The sequence below is a fragment of the Stegodyphus dumicola genome, chromosome 3 (genome assembly GCF_044657685.1).
Source record: "Stegodyphus dumicola isolate Sdum_Otavi_A_Nest chromosome 3, ASM4465768v1".
Taxonomy (NCBI): Eukaryota; Metazoa; Arthropoda; class Arachnida; order Araneae; family Eresidae; genus Stegodyphus; species Stegodyphus dumicola.
Genome location: NC_140770.1, coordinates 269,750,857 through 269,769,755, shown reverse-complemented (window position 1 = coordinate 269,769,755; position 18,899 = coordinate 269,750,857). Strand labels below are relative to the sequence as shown.

General features: G+C 32.2%; 1 protein-coding gene across 1 annotated transcript in view; it reads right to left on the bottom strand.

The window, feature by feature from the left end:
* Window positions 1-4,163: 4,163 nt before the first annotated feature.
* LOC118193445 (alpha-aspartyl dipeptidase) overlaps window positions 4,164-18,899 on the bottom strand; it is a 29,872-nt gene continuing 15,136 nt past the window's right edge. Inside the window, exons 3-8 of the mRNA XM_085814134.1 lie at window positions 13,427-13,501; window positions 9,433-9,512; window positions 8,686-8,859; window positions 5,453-5,512; window positions 5,291-5,373; window positions 4,164-4,383 (exon numbers count right to left, since the gene is read on the bottom strand). Of these exons, the coding sequence (XP_085670260.1) occupies window positions 4,317-4,383; window positions 5,291-5,373; window positions 5,453-5,512; window positions 8,686-8,859; window positions 9,433-9,512; window positions 13,427-13,501 (539 nt within the window). The 3' untranslated portion in view covers window positions 4,164-4,316. The remainder of the gene's footprint in view (window positions 4,384-5,290; window positions 5,374-5,452; window positions 5,513-8,685; window positions 8,860-9,432; window positions 9,513-13,426; window positions 13,502-18,899) is intronic.

Sequence of the window (18,899 nt, the reverse complement as noted above, 5' to 3'; positions counted from 1 at the left end):
CCCATGTGTGACGTGTATGTGAAACAGTTTCCCTTAGAAAGTCCTTTACAGAAGCATCCCTCCACTTAGGCAGATAGTCCTAGTGTGCTTTGACATAATCAGTGAAACCAAACCTTCTCATTAACTTAAGAAAGAAATTTGAGACTTCAGATATCATCGTCACAGGATTTTTACAAAGAAGCCTCTTTGAGCCCCCAGGGGTACTGAAAATGATACTCCTTTGACAAGTGAGAGGACAAAAAAGGCATGCTTGTCTATGGAAAAACCTTGGAATTACAACCAGATATCTGTCGCAGATTTATATCGTTTAAGGTAAGCATAAAAAAAGGCTGTCATGAGCCTAGGTGGCCAGTTGGCAATTGCTTATTTGCATGACTAGCTGTGAGAATCTTTGCAGTTGAAAAAAGATTAAAATTGTTGAGATAGAAGTTTTCTGTAGAATAAAAAAGTTACCTAAAAATAATCTAAAACATAGCAAATTTTTTTGTAAACTTCTGTTTGTTTTAAATAAAAATTTTTAAAACGTGATAATGCTCTCTGCTGGCTATGCACTAGGCAAGGCTTACAAAGGCCAATCTCCTAAGCTTCAATTCAGTTTTGATTGAAGGCATGATTAGGATGAAATCTGCTGGTCTAGTACTGTTCTTTCTCTGCCATCAGCCTTCTGTGAAGACTTCCAGACTATTATATTTTAAGTATCCTCATTTCCAAAAGTAAAAAATCTGATGTGTACACCCCATGACTTCCTTATACGGAATATTAAATTATACAAATTTTTTCTTGCATTTCATTTAAACTTATTAGATTGAATTAAACCTACTTCGCCGACAGCACATAAACCACAATGGAATAAATGCATTCTTTAAAATTCACTTTGTTTACCATAGCGACACTCTGGCGCTAGGTTTACTTAACAGTATTATATTTCGTTCATACTATAACTTAGAATGCACAAAATTTATATCATTTAAAGAATTATCTAATTGTTGCCACATGTTCTATTCAAATACTATAATAAAGCTAGAACTACGTATAAAAGATATTAAGCAAACAAAACAAAAAAGAAACAGTTTTTCACAGACGATTGAGCATTTCTCATTCAATTAATTCAGTTCTCACTTCACGACAAGGCAAAAATACATAAAAACTCAAAATATCTGTATTAAAAATTACGAAGTAAATCTTAAACACTTATTTCCTCGAAAAAATTCCAGAAAGGATTAAGCATGATTTAATTGGCAATAATAAATGAATGCGTTATCTTTGTTGTTGCGAGGCTAAGTTTCTCTAGATTGGCAGCAAATCCGCTACTCAGCTGTTTCAAATGTAAACAAGAGCAATGGCCGCCATCAAATTAGGCTTAGCGGCACTTAAACAACTTTAAAATTGTTGATAATTCTAAAAATATTGCATACAGATTTACTAAAGGCATAAAACCCTTAACCGGAAGATAAAAACAACATAATTCAATCATTTTTAAAGCAAAAAATGTACAATTTACAAACATATAAGAGTAAAGAAACTGAGATCACTGAGTCGGGTAATAGAGTGGATATATTTATAAATATATTTATATACGTTTGGCACGGCCGATCGAAACCAAAATACAAGGTGCACATCTACATGTTATAGTTATATACAAAATTTCAACGTTCTGAAGCTACTCGTTTTTGACTTATGCGAGATACGTACGTACATACGTTCGTACAGACACCATGAAAAATTCTCTTCTGAATTCATTTTAAAGCAGTTTTTTAGTTTTTTTTGGAGGAAAAGTCTTTTATTCTGTCCTTACGTACAGATATCACGCAAAAACATGATTAAATTGCTTTCGAAAGCAGTCAAAGTGGATATTTTCGTTGAAATATGCTGCCTGAAACTTTTCGCAATTACAATACTTCCTTTTTACTTCGTACAAGGAAGGAGAAATGACCATTCCTTGCCTATAATACAAAACCACATTAAGTAGTGTATGCACTTAACCACAACTAACAAGTATACTGTTATTTTCAGAATATGATATTTTGAGAATCTGAAATTCTGAAGATTTGTTAATCTGAAATTTCTGAAGATTTGTTAATCTGCAGAATCTGATATTTCAAAGATGTTTTATTAGGAATAAATTTTAAAATTAATTATTAATCTAAATTAATTTAAAATTAATTAATAAGTCTATCATTATAAAACACTGCTAACTACTATCTGTCTTCACACATAATCTATTCAATCTTTTATAATTTCTATTATCATTAAAAAAAAAAAAAAAAAAAAAAAAAAAAAAAAAAAAAAAACACCGATTCAGGTTTTCTTTAGACAATGTATGCACACTTGAATTTTTAGAACCTACGGAAGGCACTGAGATACAACATTTAGCAGCAGCAAAATTTTTAAAATTTAGGGAGGTGGTTGGCAGCAGAATTTGCACTGCAATAGGCCATAAATATCTAAGGCCAGTCCTGGATAAGCCTTAAGTATATGTGGGAATTTATTGATTCAAGACTCGGCTATGCCTTCAGCATGTGAAGAAAAAAGGCATAAGTATAACCAATAAGTAATATAATTCAGGTTTAAATTTGTCAGCATGCAAAAGAAACAAGACAAAATTTAGCAGAATAACGCATCTTTAGTAGCCAATCTCATGATGCATCGGCCAAGAGTGTAGAGCGGACTCTATAAGCTTTATGATGATTGCCACAAATTTGAAGTTGTTCATACATCACAAACAAAAAAGCAAATTTTCAAATTAATGGAACTTCTGAAGAAATGTGAAGAAGAGGTAAAAAGTGAAGTGATGTAACAGAAGTTATTTCATTGCTATGACAATGCTCCAAGCATTGATCAACTAATGGACAACAAAATCTATAGTATGGTTCTAAATCCAGGAAAAAATCGCTGCCAATAATAAAGAAATTTGATAGAGAAATTGCTGAGAACAAAAAAAAAAAAAAAAAAAAAGATTGACAATTTAGTGGAAATTTCTGAAATGGCAATTACAGGACTTGAAGAATGGAACTTTGTAACTGAAGAAGTTATGCCTACCTGCAGAATTAAAGAGAACATAACAAAGACAGAAACAAATAAATTAATAAGTAAAATAAAAATTAAAAAATCTGAAAGCTTTCAGATTTTACATTATCCACAAAGGGGCGTTTTTTTAACATTTTGGGTATTACCTTTATTTATTAAATATCATGTTCATCGCACTTAAACCATAAAATTCAATTCAACAGCAATACTGCAAAATAGTTTTAAAATGAGCGTATCTTAAGAATTTATGATACACAGTCTTGTGCGCTGGAGATAAAATATATAATTATTAATTATTAATAAAAAGTGAAATTTATTGAATTTTGAGGCATATATACAAATTAGGGTTTTGAGATGGTTGCCTCATAAAAATACTTTCTCAACCGATGTTAAGAAAGTGCCAGCATATTTACAGATGGATTTAACAGAAATTCTGTGCAACTCAGTTCAAAGAAAAATTCAATGAAACGGGTATCCAAACAATTTTCAAATACTCATGTGTATAAATCTGTACAATACCTAGACAGCCTCAGATTTTGCATTGCATATGATTTTTTTTGTTTGGTAATATGTATCACAGTGAACAGCTTTTCTTACTTATGAAAAGAACAAGCCCTTAGCAAGATGCCAGGTGTCAGGAAAGAAATAATATGTGTCCATATTCCTTTACATCTTCTCGCCTTTTTTTTTTTTTTTTTTAAACTTAGAACTGCAGTGTTCAAGATTTTAATAAACTTACTAAATTTATGTATGAAAATGGCTTTTTTATTTCTTGCAGCATTACAAACTATTGTACACCAATGACTATTTTGCTCACTTCAGATACTGAGTTTGATACCTACTTCAGACAATTCTTCTCAAAATAAAACATGCATTAAATGTTTCAAACTGGGGGGGGGACACCTTCAGCTGACATAGCTTTTGAATAAAACTACTTCCTAAATCTGTTGTTGATTTCAAAGGCAATCAGATACCAGTTCTTCTTTTTCAAGAGCAACACTCTTGTACAGAAAACACTTTAAAGAAAAATTAGTACCTGTGTTTTCAAAGCAGTTCAAAATTAAATCATTCATACCAAATATCATTTAGAAAAATATTAGAACATTTATATAATTAAAAAAAGAAAGAAAAAAATATTCTTTTAAAACATCCACTTTTTTAATAATGCTTTTTAAGTGAGCATCTGTAATAAACTCAGAAAATTTAGTAGTTTTTTTCATATATATATATATAAACAACTGTTTTAAATTTCATCACATGAAACCACAGCATACTTCATAACTCTTTTACTATCCACATGTTGTAAGGAGTTTAGATAAATCACTGCCTGGTTCATAATTAACTGGATCTTTTCCCCTATAAGAAAAACATGACCAAAATTAATAATAGAAAACTATATACTAATGACAAACAAATAAAAAAGGTAGGTGATTTGAGAATACCATTAGAATTGAACTGGCACAAGTACTATAAAGCATTTTTCACAGATTAATTAGCTCAATGTCAGATCATACGTTTGATTTAAAACCCAACCACAGAGATCTATAGAAATAATTAGAGATTTTTGTTTTTGCTTCTAACATTTTTTGTTTTTTACCATATTTTTCTTATATATTTTTATTTATTGAAATAACATAAAAAGCTTTATAGTATCAAGTTGCGTATATATTTACTCTCAGTGCTGTGTTTAATTAATAGTGCTTCCAAACGTTATTTAGCAAATTATTATAACATTTACACTTAACTTATTAGAGGTAAAAAAACATAATATTTATAAAATACTTTTTTAATAATAAGTACATTGGTTTATTTAGTCTAATCTAAAATCTATATCATAACAATATTAAACTGATTACCTTGGAGATTCTAATAATAGCTATGAAACTAACATGATTCTGAATTTTTACTTATATTTATATTACATTGATTACCTTGGAGATTCTAATAATAGCTATGAAACTAACATGATTCTGAATTTGTACTTATATTTACTCCTAGTGCTATGAACTAAGAAATTATGCTTCCAAATATCACTTAGCAAATTATTAGAACATTTTCACTTAAATTATTTAAAAAATTGCTTAATATTTAAAAAAATACTTTTATTAATATGCATATTATCAGAAAAAGTGTTTTTTGACTAAATAGTACTAAATAAACTATTTAGTTTAGTCTAAAATCTATACCATAGCAATATTAAACTCATTACTCTGTGATATCTAATAATAGTTATGAAACTAACATGATTCTGAATTTGTCTTACTTTTCAAACAGTATAGCTGAATTTATTCCTAGCAATGTGGCTTTTTCACTTTCTACTAATAAGCAACTTCCTTCTCTAAGACCCTACAATGAAGCTACAATTACACAACCACATTCAAATTCAAGGCATAAAAATATTTTACATTTAAATACACAGACTAACCAAAACAGGAGCACACTCTGGTTCTCCCAAAAATTCCTTAATCCTTTCTTCCCTCGTCTCCTGCAATAGAAATTCCTGAAATTAGACCTATTTGGATTATAACATATTTTCTTCTCAATTTCAAAAGTAAAAATTGAAATATTTATACATTACATCATTATTTTACAGTGTTTAGCAAAGCAAATGCAAAAAATAAATACCAACTTCAATAACTCAAATCTCAAAACAAATCTTACTTCCTAAAAAAAAGAAAGAAAGAAAGTAGAGTCATTAGATTTTTCTTTCTTTTTTGGAAGCAGGCAACCTGAAAAATGTGCTTTGCCCTAGTTAGGATTCGAACACCAGAGTTCCTGATTGCTAGCTACACATCCAATTACATCACAAAGGCAAGCGGTAAGGAAGAAGAAAATAACTTATACCTTAACTCACTCATAATGCTTATTGCTATGGTTTCCAATGACTTTTAAATTATCTCCAAGTAAGCTCTCAAGCTCATACATTGTATGCACATACTTTATGACAATGCAATGTGCTACAATAACATTTCATTAAAACTTTTTCAAATGAATCCACATATATGATTCCTGTCTAATGCTTATGACAAAGTATTTTAGCCAATCATAATTTTAGAAACTTAATATTAACCAATCAAAATAAAGCTAAACCAAAACGAAATTATTCTGAATCTAGCTTTTATCTTTTATTACATCACATTTGTTCTCTGCTTCTCTTGATATACAGATTGCCGTCACTGCTTTTCTTATTTCAAGTTCTTAAAAATGTAAGTAAAAGTTCTTCAAGAACAGGAACACTCACTGTGCCAGTTTATCAATGATGAACCAAAAATGTTCATCTATAAAAAAAATCAACTGAAAAATTAAATGGCAAACACAATTAGAATGAAGTTACAAAATTATCTAGATTAATATGCTAAAACAATGTTTAAACACAAGTAAAAGGAAGAGCTTTTTCTCCAAGAAGTATCTAACCAAACATGTGCTATTTTCATTGATGCAATTCTTGTCAAAGAATTACTAAATATCTTTTTTAGGCTCAGCAATTTTACTGATAATTTTCAAATGTTATACTGATGTATTGAATTTCAGTTCTTGTATCTTCATTGAGGATTGGCATAGTTTAACATCTGAAGTATCTACTGGCATCCGATTTATCTGTTTTTTAAAATTCCCAATGGGTAGGGCAGGGTTTATGGCAAGTTTATAACCAAATCTTTTGAAAACAGAATGGGGGTGATCATGGTTTCAGCATGTGAACCTAGATTATTTTATTTCACTTTTAACAAAAACCAATGTTTTGCCCAGAAATATTCTACTGGCTATGCTTGCAAGCAAGTATTAAAAAAAGTATTACATTACATATAAATATTTTTAACTTACACTGCTACATGCATTAAATGCATAATTTTTTTAGTACCTCTTGATAATACATGAAAAAACATAAATTGTGAAGCTGCTAAAAATGACAAACTTTACTTCAGAAAAGGCAACAAAATAAATATGAAAATGCTGGTAAATCTTAATTATTTAATAAAAATCAACAAATAAGCAATCTGCAAATAGTTAAGGTTTTAAGGATTAAGCACTAACAGTGTTACATAGTTATATTAATATAAATAAGTAAAATCCATTACCCCCAGAAAGACATTAAGACATGGAAAAATTCAGGATGTTGTAATTTTGGGTGTACAAATACTGAGTTTGCCTCTTTGCAATAAATGTCATTGGCAGTGCTACTTGCTCAACTCTGAATCCGCAAGCACTTGCATTTTAAAGTTTTGAAAACCAATTTCTAATAATTACTATACAACAATTGTTTAATAGTTTCAAGTGCAAACAATAATTATTTTTTCCGTTTTAAAATATCAAGTTTTATGACTTCTGCTTCATTACTTTATTGCAAAAAACCTGCAGCAGAAACATACTGTATGCTTTTAGAAGTTTACAATGAACATCATTGTGCACAGCTCTATTGAAGACAATTTGGAAAGAGCAGTTTTGACAGCTTTAAAAATAATGATTTTGATACACATGACAAAGAACATGCAAAATAACCCCATCCAAAAATAAAATTAAACAATAAGAAATGGAAGCATTACTGGGTGAGGTTCCAGCCCAGGTATAATCAGAAGTGGCTGTTTTATTGAATGCTACCCAACCATGCATTTCTGAACATTAACGTGTATTGAAATGATTCAAAAGCAGAGAGGGGATACTGCTTATCAAAAACAGCAGCTTCAAAAATAAAAGTTTTGTTTTTTGTTTTTTTGCACTGAATTATTAATGGAAATGAAGAATGCATTCCCAATTAAGCGAACAAAGGCATGGTTACAACCAGGTGAAACAGTTCCATGAATGAACCAAGCAAAAATTCATGGATTGTATTGTGTATCTTATGGGACTAAAATGGTATAGTCTACTATAAGCTATGCAGCCATATCAGACAACCAACACTAAGTATGACTTACAACAGTTTATCAATTCAAATGAAGCACTGAAAAATGTCCAGAATATGACAAAAGATGCAACAAGACTATTTTTCCATGTGACATTGTTCATCCACATTTTGCAAGACTAGTCAAGGAAATTGTAGAGGCACTTCACTGGGATAAGTTGCCTTACCTACTGAATTCATCAGATGTTATTCCTTCAGATTACTATTTCCTTGGTATCCATAAAGAGCAACCTTTCTGTAAATCAATTCAGATTTTATGAGGATAGCAAAAATCAGATTGATGACTAGATTATTTCAAAACAACCAGACTTTTTCAATGCAATTTGTTTGTTGCCTGACAAATGGAAATGATGTAGCTTCTGATAAAAAATACTCTGATGGAACAAATACTTCTGTCATTTTGAAAACACATAAATGTTTGAATTTGCAGTTATTACAATAATTAAGTTGTTATTAAAATATTATTTAGTATTTTGAAAAAGGACAGTCATACTTATACACCCAATATTTTATCTAAAAAGTGAACGAACATAAACCTTAGCTTAATTTTCAAAATTAAAATTCAGGATTACAAACTCTCAAGCATAAACAGAAAATATTACAGCACAAAGACTAGATCCTGTTTCAGTACAGCCCGAAGTTATAGCAAACCAGATTACTGTACCAATCCGAAATTTTAGTGAAATACATTAATTTGTACTTAAACCACACACAGAAAGAATTATTAATAAACTGACATATATAATAGCATTCCCACTTACACCCATGTGTTTGCTGTTTAAATCAGCATCAATATAATGAGGGTTGATATTAAAAGGCACCAATTTCAGAGCTTCAAAGGAAGGAGGATAACAGATTGGCATATCATTTGTTGTATTTATACTTCTAGTAGCAACATTTGTTCCTGCACTAGAGCCCATATATGGCACTCCTCTCTATAAAATAAAGATAGAAAATGTCAAAAACAATCTTTAAATTAAAATGAATATAATATTAGATGTTATTAGGAAGTAAAAAGAAACAATCAAAAACTGCAAAATTCTATACATTGTAACATTTCAATAAATATATAGAAATTAAAAATAAATGTATAAGTAAATATAAAACTTTTCATTAATCAATAAATTTATTCAGTAATTATAAACTAACACAAATTCTTACAAAAATCGATATTAATTGAGAACAGAATTTTATTTTTATTTCAAGGAAAAATAAGCATTAAAATTTACAGACAGATAAATATAATGCCTGTGAAATTTCTCAAACTGCAAAATCACTATCTTTCTGAGCCTTACCTATTCCAAATGTTCAAAATAAAAACTTAAAAAAATACAGCAATAAATTTAACACTTCAAATATTAAAAAATGCTGATTTTGATTATTACAAAGTGATGTAAATGCCACTGAATGATAATAATTATTTTTGGGAAACAGAAAATATTAATTCTTCAAGTATAAAAAAATGAAAAAGTCACAAGAAGAATGATGCTTCAAAATATTATACTTACAGTTAATACACTCTGACGTATAGGTCGAATTAATTGTTTCTCATATAGAGTTTTCAGAAGTAAAAATGTATTTCCACCACCTAAAAAACACCTAATTTATAGCAAAACAAACACACAAGAACTCAAATTAATTTGTCATTAGATAAACTACCTTAAATGATAATAACTTTTTATAAAAAAATATAATCATATCAACTATTCTTGTAATAAAAGCCCCTTATTCTCTATATGCTACAAAACCTGATGACAGTGCCACAATCCCAGGAATATTTTTACTTACTCATGAAGAACATAGACTATATTTTATCAAAATACCTTACTGTTAATAATAAAGAAATGAAAATTAAACATGGGGATAGGTATGAAACACTTTATATTCATGATAGCCTTATTTATCAAATGGCATGTAGCCTGATGATGTTACCATTCCGATGGTATACAATGAACCACAATGTTTTAATATCTTCCTTGATCCTAAAGTGGCTCTTATTTATATGAACATATAAAAACAGCATATCTATTTATTTATATGAACATATAAATAGACATGCTGTTTTTACTTTTAAGATCCTGGATAGAAAGGAAATGTTTGTGGATTGATTTAAGAAATCTATAAAACAAGAGCATCCTGTAAGGAAATAGTCAGTAGAAATCTATGCATTTCCAGTTCGGAATTTTTACAATTTTTCTTGCTTGAATTTGTTGCCAAAAGTTATCTTATTAGCCATTTGCGCCAATGCTCAGAGAGATGTGCGAGTATTTGGATTATGCAAGAAATTTTATATTTGATGAAACTGAATTTTAACAACAATCTACTCTGCAGAAAAGTAAGACGTTTGTCTGCATCAAGTCTAAATGATCTAAATGCAGAATAAAATTACATTGTCTTTGCTCAAGTACATCTGATAAAAGAGGCAATATTTGGCATTTGTATATAAATATAGAAAGATTGACAGTAACATGCAAAATATCCAAATGCAAAAAACTGTTTAATCTTGTAATGTCTTGATCTTTATCTATAGTAGTAGTTGCATCAAGGGTATCATATCATACTTAATAACTAGCATGTGTCTGTAAAATTTGCCAAATGCTTTTTTAAAACATAATACCACTATAGTGAAATTAAAAGCTACAATACATCCAAACAGAACTGTCCAAGAATCGGAAGAAAAACAGAACAACAAACAGAGACAAAAACTACAGACATTTATAGATACATTCTTACAAAAACATCAATCTGCATTAATCAGAAATGAGAAAATATTTCTTGTAAAATATAAACAGACAAAGCCTGCTTTTGCATACTTAAAGCAAAATACAGTACAGTACAAAGTCTTTAACCTGGACGTCCATAATCAGGACCTCAAAGCTACAAACTTTCTGTGCATGCGTAATGCGTTGATACATGCACATAATACATTTACGCATGTGCATTTAATGTATAACGGACGGTATAAGCTAGGCTAAAATGATCTAATTATCTACTTCAGTTAATGTTGCAGATTGCGTTGTTCCTTAATCTTCTAATAGGATCCAGCTTATTATTTTTTGCAGACTGTTAGAGCAATTTTATAAAAAGTAAGCTTGAACTTTCGATTATGTCAAAAAGAGTTTCCGATTCTGGATTTCTGGAGCTGCTAAAGGATCTACAAAGCAAAAGCATGTTTCGATGTACCGTACTGCTTCCGATAGTGAAGAAAGTGACAGAGAGGTTATTGAAAATGAAAAAATTTTGATTGACTAGTTAGTCAGTATTCTCGACACGGCAATTACAGGACTTGAACAGTGGAACTGAACAAGAATTTATGTCTGTTTATAGAATTAAAGAGACAGTATTAGCACAAAAAACGAAGCAACTTAAACAACTTGCATTGAAAGAAATGTTTAATAAAGTAACCAAATAAATATTCAGCTTTTTTTTGTAAATTTTGATACCCTTTGGATCATAATTGTTCTTCATTTCATAAATTACGATTTCATATTTTTTATTGTATAATTTCTGCATGTCATCTTACCAGATTTAAATTGATGATCTATTATCCGGAAAAATCCCAAATCTGGAATAGCTGAAGTCCCAATGAGTCCGGATTTCAGACTTTGTACAGTATAACTACTGATTATCTTGTGTGATATTGTGAACAATATTATCTATGCCAATTTTGTAATATCATACTAAGAATAAAACAGGTTAATAGTAGGATGCATTATTATTAAACATAAAACAAATTTAACAATAATATCGACTTTGCAAAATTTATGAAACAGCACTGAATATTTTAAACTTATAATAGCTGGACATATTTTGAAGAAGATTAGTGACATTTTATTTACGTTTTACTAAAAGCTTTATGCTGATTTTTTTCCCCTTTAATGTCTCATTTTGTCATGTACTTGTTCAGTTTAGAGGTTTAATAAATAGCAGAAAGATTTTTATGTCAAATGGCATAGGTTTAAATGAGAACTCAGTCATAATCAGCATGATGCGTAACAGAAGAATGGCTGTTGCCACTGCTCCTGCTGATTGGAACAGATCTGAGCATCTGATGTGGCATGGTTGTCAAGTTTTGAAAGTTAGTTAAGCTATGTCTATCTGATGCAGTTAGTGTTATAGCTTTGTATCAAGTTCTTGGAGTTGTAGCCCAGTTAATATATTTCAAGGTTTCAATAAGCCACTAAAGCACCAGAGGTGACAAGTTGTTTTGTATATTGCAAGTCTTACCAGCTGTAAACAATAAGTTTTACATTTTTTTGTTGTACCTTGTGACCACAGTAAGGATTAATGAAAAGCAATAACTTGCTTTAATATGCAAAGATAATTTTTAAGCAGCTAGTTATAAATAATTAAATTAGGTAGTTAAATAACCTTAATCACTATGATTTACACGGCCACTATTAAATTTTATTTATTTTTTTAACAATATTTGTTAAAAAAAAGGCTCTATTAAAATCACAATCTAATAAAATTTCCCTAGTTTAAAATACATGTAATTTATGACATTGATTCTTAAACAATATAAGGATAATTACACATTAAAAGAACTATGTTTTTGCGTCATTAAGCCTAATGTCCTATCTGTAAGTGGACAGTTTAGCTATGGAATTATAAAGTGCGTTAAGGAAAAGAAATCTTGTTTCCATGCTACAAATCTCAAAGGAAAAATTTATTCAGTCACTTCCTCTCTAACCCTCAAAATAATTACAATTACTATTATTGTCATTACATATATATAAAACATATATTACCAGATTAATTTCCTATTATAGAGGAGGAACGGAAGTAGTGATTTCATTTAACATCAAAAGAATTTATGTCTTTTTATGCGACTGCTATTATAATGAATTCACTGAGGTAGAAACCCAGTGGTCACTGAGGAAGTGGCCACTCGGCCATGTTGATACTTATTTTGTCATTTCTCACATGGCATCCCATATTAAGATCAATAAAGTTGCAAGTGTTCATATCTAGCAGCTGCCAATTCATCCACTTGTACAACTGAAAATCTAAAGTTCCTGGATCGATATTCCTTCTTACCTAAAACAAAATCACTGCACAGCTATGTGCAATATAAACAGACTACCACTAAACAACTGGCAGAAATGTAATAGAAAATAAAAACTTTAATTTAATTTTGTAATTAAAATAATTATTAAACAGAATTTTTGGCAAAACTTAACATAAATCCTTTTTCTTTTCACATATGAAACTAATAAAAACAAATAAAAGAAAATAATTATATGCTACAGAAGAAGACTCTCATCTGACTTCTATCTCTGAAATGCTTCTAGGTATTATGTTAAAATTAATATCATTTACACATTACTTTTATTATAGTTTTTGGATTTGGCATGATTTATTTACCACTGCTTAATCAATAATTATTTACATCCAATACTTCCATATCTGTTAAGTAATCCTAACCTTATAAGAGTATCTCTTTCACAAACATAATTTGATCTCTCTATGAACTATCTAATGAAGAATAAAAATACTTACCAACAAATATTCCTTTTGATTGATTTACAGCTTCTACAGGATCTTTCTTTTCATGAATACTTTCAATATGTAAGCCTGTAAGATTTTTAAAGTATGGAATAAATACATAATTTTGTTTTAAATATAATCTTACTTTCAAAGTTTTTAAACACAGAAGCCCCGAATATAATTGTGAAACAGGGCATAAAGAAAGTTATTAATATAGTTTTGATACATAATGCAAAATGGTGGTATAATTAAAAATGGCAAAGCACACTAGGGCTATCTGCCTAAGGGGAGGGATGCCTTCGAGGAGGACTTTCTAGGGGAAACTGGCTCGTATACACGTTACACATGGGGAAAACCATGAAAACACCCATGCAGCCAGCCCGTTCGCGGGATTCGAACCTCGGAAGGAACTACCAGTGTTCAGTGACTTAACCGCTCGGCCGCTGGTGGGCCATAATGCAAAATGAATTCTGAAAATAAATTAATGGATTTTAACAAAAGTTTTCCACCACCGCAAATATCGTCTGCACAAACAATTTGTGTTGGCATGTTCAGTCATCTTTGGCATTTGAAAGAAAGAGACTTTCTTTAGAACAATGTGTTGTGAAAGTGGTAATAACATATTATCATTAAGTAAGCACAAGGTGTCTGAAATGGAATTATCATGCTACCAGATTAGAACCATAATTTATTTCCAGTTCTGTTTCAAAAAGTTAGCTACAGAATGTCACCAAATCATGTTTATAGCTTTAGGTATTCATGTTGTGTCATATGACACTGTGAGGGTTTGATACCGAAAGTTAAAAAATAAGGACTATGACATTCATGAAGCAGAGCATTCTGGCCAGCCTACTGATGTTCACAAGGCCCGCCGGCCAGAACATCCAAAGAAGATCAGTATGCAAGCACTCAAAAGCTTGCTAAGGAGTTAGATGTTAGTGCCATGCCCATTAGTTGCGCTATGCATCACATAAACTTGACGTAAAAGTTCAATTGTTGGGTGCCACATGGGCCGAGTTAAGGAAATAAGAACAGACGTGTTCGATCCTGCAATAATCTGCTTGAATATCAATGTGAGGAAAAATTTTTGGACCAGATCATCACATGTGATGAAAAGTGGATTTACTTCAACAACACAGGCCAAAAAGGGGGTTGGTTAATGCCTGGTGAGCCCATCGGCAATGTCATAAAGTGCAATTTGGCCAACAAGATCATGCTTTTTATCTGGTGGGATTGCCACAGTATTATCCACAAAGTGTATCTGAGGAAAAGTAAAGCCCTTAACAGTAAGGTGTACAGCGAGATGCTGACCCGTGTTGATGCTGCTATCGAGGAAAAAAGTCAAACTCAGCTCTGGCACAAAAAGGTAATGCTCCATCAGTATAATGCAAGACCACATGTGTCCACATTCACTGGCTGGACTCTGTATGGCCTCGAATGGGATCCTTTGCCACATCCACCATATAGCCCATATAGTACCATTTTTCACACTTGCAGCTACATCTTGCTGGTGCTATCCTGCATTCTGCACAGGTGGTGCTATCCAGAAGCAGAGTGTCCTGGCCGGCCTACTGATATTGATGAGGCTTGGCTGTGAGAACTTGTGAAAGAAGATCAGTATGCAAACACTCGAGAGCTTGCTAAGGAGTTATACGTTAGTGCCATTGTTTCAACTCTCAGGGCTACAGCCGCCGTCTCCAACATTCTCCCCCTCTTTGAGTCGACTTCAGGTTGGCTCAAAGACATACAGTATCTGGTCGAAGAGATCTAATTTCTGAGGCACCTTGATCACATGTCTAAATCTTGACACTATAGCACCTTGCAGGATGTTACTAGAGTCATTTGAAGAATCATTAGAATCTGAATGCTCATCACTAGAAATAGAAGAAATAGGATTAGTAAAAGAGTTATCGTTTATGGGATCAGTGGGTGTGTCCGTTAACTGCACTTCCAATGGAAAGACTCGTTGAATGGGACGAAGCAGCGTACCAGCTTGTTGAGTCTTTAGTTATACAGTTCTCACTTTGCCATCTTTCCCAGAAATTAGTCGAATGACCTTAGCTAAAGGCCAATGCAACGGTTTTTGATGTCATCTCCTATTAGGACAATTTCACCTAACTGTAGCTCTGACGATGGATCCTTCTTATTTTGAACCAGAAGGCCTAAATATTCTTTCCTAAATCTATGCCTTAAATCATTAAGCAGTTTTTGACGATGTCTAGCCCTTTTTCAAAGACTTTTCAAATCGCAGAAATCAACATCGAGAACACCTAAGCTACGATTCTCGATAAGAAACATGGCTGGGCTAAGTGGAATTAAATCATCCGAATTTTCAGACAGATAGGTAAGAGGTCTAGAGTTATTTATTGACTCGCAGTTGCACAATACTGTGTACAACTCCTTTTGGTTATAAGAATCGTGTTACCGAGTGTCCTTCTCAACAGTTCCTTTACTACACGAACTAACCTCTCCCACCAACCCAACCCACGAATTAGCCTCTTGAAAGCATATCTGCCGGGTTTAAACAACATGGTACATGGCACCAACACTGAGAAGGAATCAAACTGTTTATTTCTTTTACCCTTTTTGCAACAAAAACTGACTAATCACCACAGTTCTTAATCCACCAGAGTGCTACCATAGAATCACTCCATGCAATAATTTTCAAATCAGGCAAGTCTAAGGCGGCGTATACTGAGTGAACCAGTCTCGCCCCAATGCAACAGGCCATCAATTCTAACTGGGGTATTGTCAGAGATTTTAACGGAGCTACCCTGGATTTCGCTCTGATCAATCGAATTTTGACTCCCACAGGCTTTACAGTTCTAATGTAAACACATGCACCATAGGAGCTCTTACATGCATCAACGAATAGATGCAGCTCTGAATTCTCATTTATCTCTACATATCGTGGAACATTAATTTTCTCAAGAAATTAATTTTCATCCTGCCACTTCTGAAAAGTTTTCTGAATATTATCTGGCAAGGGATCATCCCGTTTTAATTTCATAGTCCAAGCTTCCTGTAATAGCAACTTAGGTAACAAGGTAGTTGGACTCAAAAAACCCTGCGGATCAAAAATTTTATGTACCATAGCCAAAATATTATGTTTAATTACCTCATTATCCACTGAATAATTAAGATTACATTTTAATGAATCGTTATCCAAATCCCATAAGATTCCAAGAGAAGTTATACCTGAACTACGGGAAATACAATGACCTGGAACATTACTTTCCCAACCCCATAGGTTAAAACATCCCCGAGCCATTACTTCTGTCGCCTTAACTATAAAATTTTTTTGCTGTTTGATATCGTGAACCCCAGTGACCCAATTGTCAGCATAAAACAAATGCTTTAATTTTTGGGTCACATCGTCAAACTCGGCAGGGGAATTATCCAAGAGATGCTCTATCGAAGCAGAGAGTTTGAACGGAGATGAACAAATGCCGAACACCACTCTGCAGTGTCTGTAAATCATAGGTTCTTCAAGAGTTGGAAGAAAAAACTTTAATCTCTATGTTCTGGGATAATACTCAGCTGAAGAAATGCTTTCTCTATATCCGATGATAAACCAATGGAATACAATCTAAACCTGCCAATTATATCAGGTATGAATTCAATAAAGTTTGGCCCTCTATTTAAACAGTCATTTAGGGATGCTTGATTTCTCTCTCAGGCTGAAGCGTCGAACACTGGCCTTACCTTCATTGTCTGGCTAGTATGCTTTATAACAGGTCTATGGGGCAAATAATAACTCAAATTATCAATTTCAGTTTCAGGAACCTTTTCTATTACTTTGAGGTCTTCCCATTCCTTAAAAACTAATTATTTTCATCATTAATTCGTTGACACATTCTTTGATGCCTTTTAAAAGTCATAGACTTATTGTTAGGTAACAAAATTTCAGATTTAAAGGGTAGTGGCAATTCATATCGGCCATCAGGAAGAACATTTAAATTCTCTTTAAATTGCTTAATGGTGTCAGAGTGAGCAAGTTTACATTTAACATCTTCAGTTGGGTCTGTTATGCCAATGGCATCTAAATTCCAGAGTTCGGTTACACTAAGATTGGCACAGTGCAACAAAACTACAATATTGCACAAATTATTTTTTAGTAATGCTGGAATAGTAGCTGAAGTAGGTTCTTTAGATAAGCTGTTTACTTTACCAATCATGGTGTATCCGAATTTAGTCCCAACTACAGTTACACCCGAGTTCAGTTTCAGAGAACTGCCAGTAATAATGTCCCCAATGGCATCTGCTCCTAAAAGCAACTCAATGTCATATTTTTAGCTTGCAAATAAGACACGGTAATATTTCTTTCTTTTAATTCTTTCAGGGTATTGTGATCAACTACTTTTGGAACACATTCACATATTTTGTTTTGAGAAAGTACTTCAAAGTTATGGTCATAAGTGCCCTCAAAATTTCTTAAATTAACATCAAACACTAAATGGGAACGAGGACTTGTCTCTCTTCCCCCTCGATTTAGGATGCAGTTGCAAAAACGCGATAACCCTTTCTGAAAGATAAGATTTCTGAGAACCACTGTCCAAGATCGTACGAACTGTAAGTTGTCTACCCTCAAATACTATTTTTAAAACAAGTGTTTGCAAATACACATTTTCATTAAAAGTTGACTGATTAGACAATGCATTACTTGAAATAACAGTACTGTCAGTTTCATTTGGCTTTACAGGTTCGCCATTTGAGCACATAATGGTATAGTGAAATTTATCACAAGTTAAACATTTTACTTTAGTTTTGCATGCCCGTGAACTATGTCCAACTCGTAGACAGCGAAAACAGGCACGATTTTGCACCAAAAGCTTTCGTTTATCTTCTAAAGACATTTTGCGAGCAGAAAAACATTCGGCAGAATTGTGGGATTTCTCACAAAAAATACAACGTAAATTTCGCCTACCTGTATTGTCTTGAACATTTACCAAGGCAGCAGCTGTACAGCCCAGATCATCACAATGTAGACACGAATGTGCAGAACGTGAAGCTCCCAACCCGGTATGAGCGAGCTTAATCAATTCCTCACTTGGCACTTCATTTTGAAGAAAGCACAAAAGTTTATCCAAAGAATGCGCACTATCTTGCTGTGACACAATATCTTCCATCGAGCAGCTTCTTTCCCACGCACGAAGAACAGTCTCGGGTAAACAAAACTCAACAAGTGGTTCCAAAAATTCTGCAAATTTTTCCTTAGTTCTACCGAGGCTTTCGAGTGCCATAAGCTTGCTCTCAAGTAAATCATCAAGTTCAGCTAAATTTACTTTAATCCTACCAGCAACAAGCTTAAATTTCCTTTTTTGCTCAGTTGTTGTTCCTTTTGTAACCAAATTTCTCTTCTTTGCATTTTCTAACAGCAAACAAATCAAGCAGAACTTGTCTCTATATTCTTCTGCTTTAAAAAAATCTTCAGAATATTCGTCCTGAAGGGCATCATCACTCAGCAACAAATTCGAAACTTCTT